At 49.5% G+C, this 2193-nt stretch overlaps 1 protein-coding gene across 5 annotated transcripts in view; it reads right to left on the bottom strand.

Annotated features, from left to right (window-relative positions):
- LOC102018994 overlaps positions 1-2193 on the bottom strand; it is a 21673-nt gene that overhangs the window by 12603 nt on the left and 6877 nt on the right. For 4 of the 5 annotated variants that reach the window (XR_001232308.1, XR_001232305.1, XR_001232307.1 and 1 more), the window contains exon 1: positions 1601-1762. The exons of the other annotated variant lie outside the window; for it this stretch is intronic. Coding sequence is in view for 1 of the 4 variants with exons in the window: in XM_013508744.1 (XP_013364198.1) it covers positions 1601-1703 (103 nt within the window). In the remaining 3 variants the exon portion in view is untranslated. Of the gene's footprint in view, positions 1-1600; positions 1763-2193 lie in introns of those variants that run through there. 5 annotated transcript variants of the gene reach the window in all.

Genomic DNA, 2193 nt, shown 5'->3' with positions numbered 1-2193 from the left:
GCCGGGCCAGGATTTAAGAACAGATATTCTGGGTTCAGACCCTTACTCTGATCACAACACAGTGCGTGCCTCTCACAAGCCACACAAAGCCAGACCCAAAACAACGCATGCTTGGCCATAGTACAGATTTCTACCCACAGACTACCTAAAGCTCCTGCCCTTACTGGTGAAACCAAAAATCCCTGCACAGAAAAGCTCAATCACATCTCTGTCCCTAAAAGCTTCACAGAGCAGACAATATTATCACTCACTGGCTGAAACCTTGCCTTCCTTTAAAACTTCTCCTACTTCGCCTTGCTTGAAAGTCACGACTGTGGGCAAGATCTGTTTTTAAAGTTTGCACACAATACTACTTAAATATTGATCTCCTCAAGTGATCACAGTCTAAAATAAATCTCTAACATGAATTCCCAGGAGGCGTATTTCTACAACACAACGCAGTGGAGGATGTGAACAATCTGCAGTATGATCAGGTGGCTAATATGGAGGAGAGGGACAACAGGTAGCCACCAGGGAGGAGAAAGATGCACCAGCATGGTGGATCATCCATCAGAAATAAATAAAACCCAGAACAGACCAAAGAGTCAAGACATCTCAAGACAAGAAAAGTAGATGTTCTCACAACCAAGAAGAAAAGGTAATTATATGAATAAAAAAGGAACACAATCTCAGCGGATCTCTGATTTCCAAAGAGGCATAAATTCGTTCCTCTTCCTCCAGGCCCTCTTAGAAACCTGGCAGCACTGCGGGAAATCAGGAGATGCCAGCATTTCTCTGGGCACAAACAGACTTATTGCAAAAGAAGGGGCTAGGGATATAGCTCAGTGGCACAACGGCCTCCCTGGCAAGTGCAAGGTCCTGAGTTCGATTCCTGGAACCAGAAAAAAAAATTAATTCAATTGTAAAAGAAACAAAAATACCTAGGGCCACATCCGTCTTCATCCACACAATCACAAAGGCAAATGGAGACCGTATCTTGAGTTGAACAGCAACTCTCAGGGATAGCGATCCAGCTGCAGTGACTCTGAAACATGTATCTGGCTCCTAAGGAGCTCCTAGAGCCGCCTTTCCCAGAAATCCTACCCCTAGATCCTCCTCTTCCCGTCTTTCCAGGAGTTTGTCATGAATACCCTTTCAGATCAGAAGTTCTCGTCCTTGCTTGAACCCTACGTTCTAGGGCAGTATGGCGAATCTTTTAGAGTTTTCAATGATACAAATAGCCCGCTGCTGCAAGCCTCCCCTACATGCACCCACTACTGCCCTAGGGCTTAACAGAGAAGTCTTTCTTGGGGTCATATAACCGTGGCAGGCCCAAAGACAGCCTCGAGATAGCCTTCAGCACAGGGCCAAAGTAAACCACATCTACCAATAAGACCACACACTCCCAACCGCACCCACCATCACACGCCATCTGTCACACACTGTGCCGCTCGGTCGCTCGCACTGGACACGGTACGCGCTGCGCCGGCCTTTTTACCACCACCGCCTCCCGGGGTCCCCACCATCCTCACTGACAGTTCTGACCTGGCTCGGTTAGGGACTTCTGAGCCCTCCTACCCTCAACCTGCGCCGCTGACTCCCTCGGACGCGACAAACTCACCTCTCGTCCAAGAACTCGAGGGCAGTGGAAAAGGACCCCAGAGTCCGACGTGTGTGTGGATACGGAGGCTAATGGGAAACGAGAGCGGGGGAAAATACTGCATAGCCGGGAACCTGGTCCTAGAAAACGCCCTCCGCCTGCAAACTCGCCCAGTGCCCAAAAGCGCTGCGCTCCGGAGACTTCTGGGAAACGTAGTTCGTACCCGAAGGCTTCTGGGAAATGTAGTCATAGCCGGGGCATCTTCGGAAGTTGGCACTCGGAGTTCCGAAATGTTCCCAGCTCGAGAGCTCGATTTGTTCTGTTAGGTCAAAAGCATTTTTTTTTTTTTTTCCGAATCCGATCAGAACGCCTAGTCTTTGCTGAAGAAAGCAGTAGCTTGGGCGAGCCAGTCAGCTCGGTTGTCTGATGTGGCTGAGAACGGATTCAGAGGTTCTCAGCAAAGGCTGAGGAATGCGTCCTGGAGTTCAGAGAAGGCGGAGATGGGAATGAGGGTGTTGGAGGACACCAACTTGAGCAAATAGGAGCATCCCTGGGGCAGTCCGTAGGAATCATCCTGATGGAGACCTCAAGACTACCTGGTGGCTCAAGAGGAA

Source organism: Chinchilla lanigera, unplaced genomic scaffold (assembly GCF_000276665.1).
Source record: "Chinchilla lanigera isolate Chin_1 unplaced genomic scaffold, ChiLan1.0 scaffold00154, whole genome shotgun sequence".
Classification (NCBI taxonomy): domain Eukaryota; kingdom Metazoa; phylum Chordata; class Mammalia; order Rodentia; family Chinchillidae; genus Chinchilla; species Chinchilla lanigera.
Note: the sequence above shows the minus strand (reverse complement) of the source record. Positions and strands in the feature narration are given on the sequence as shown.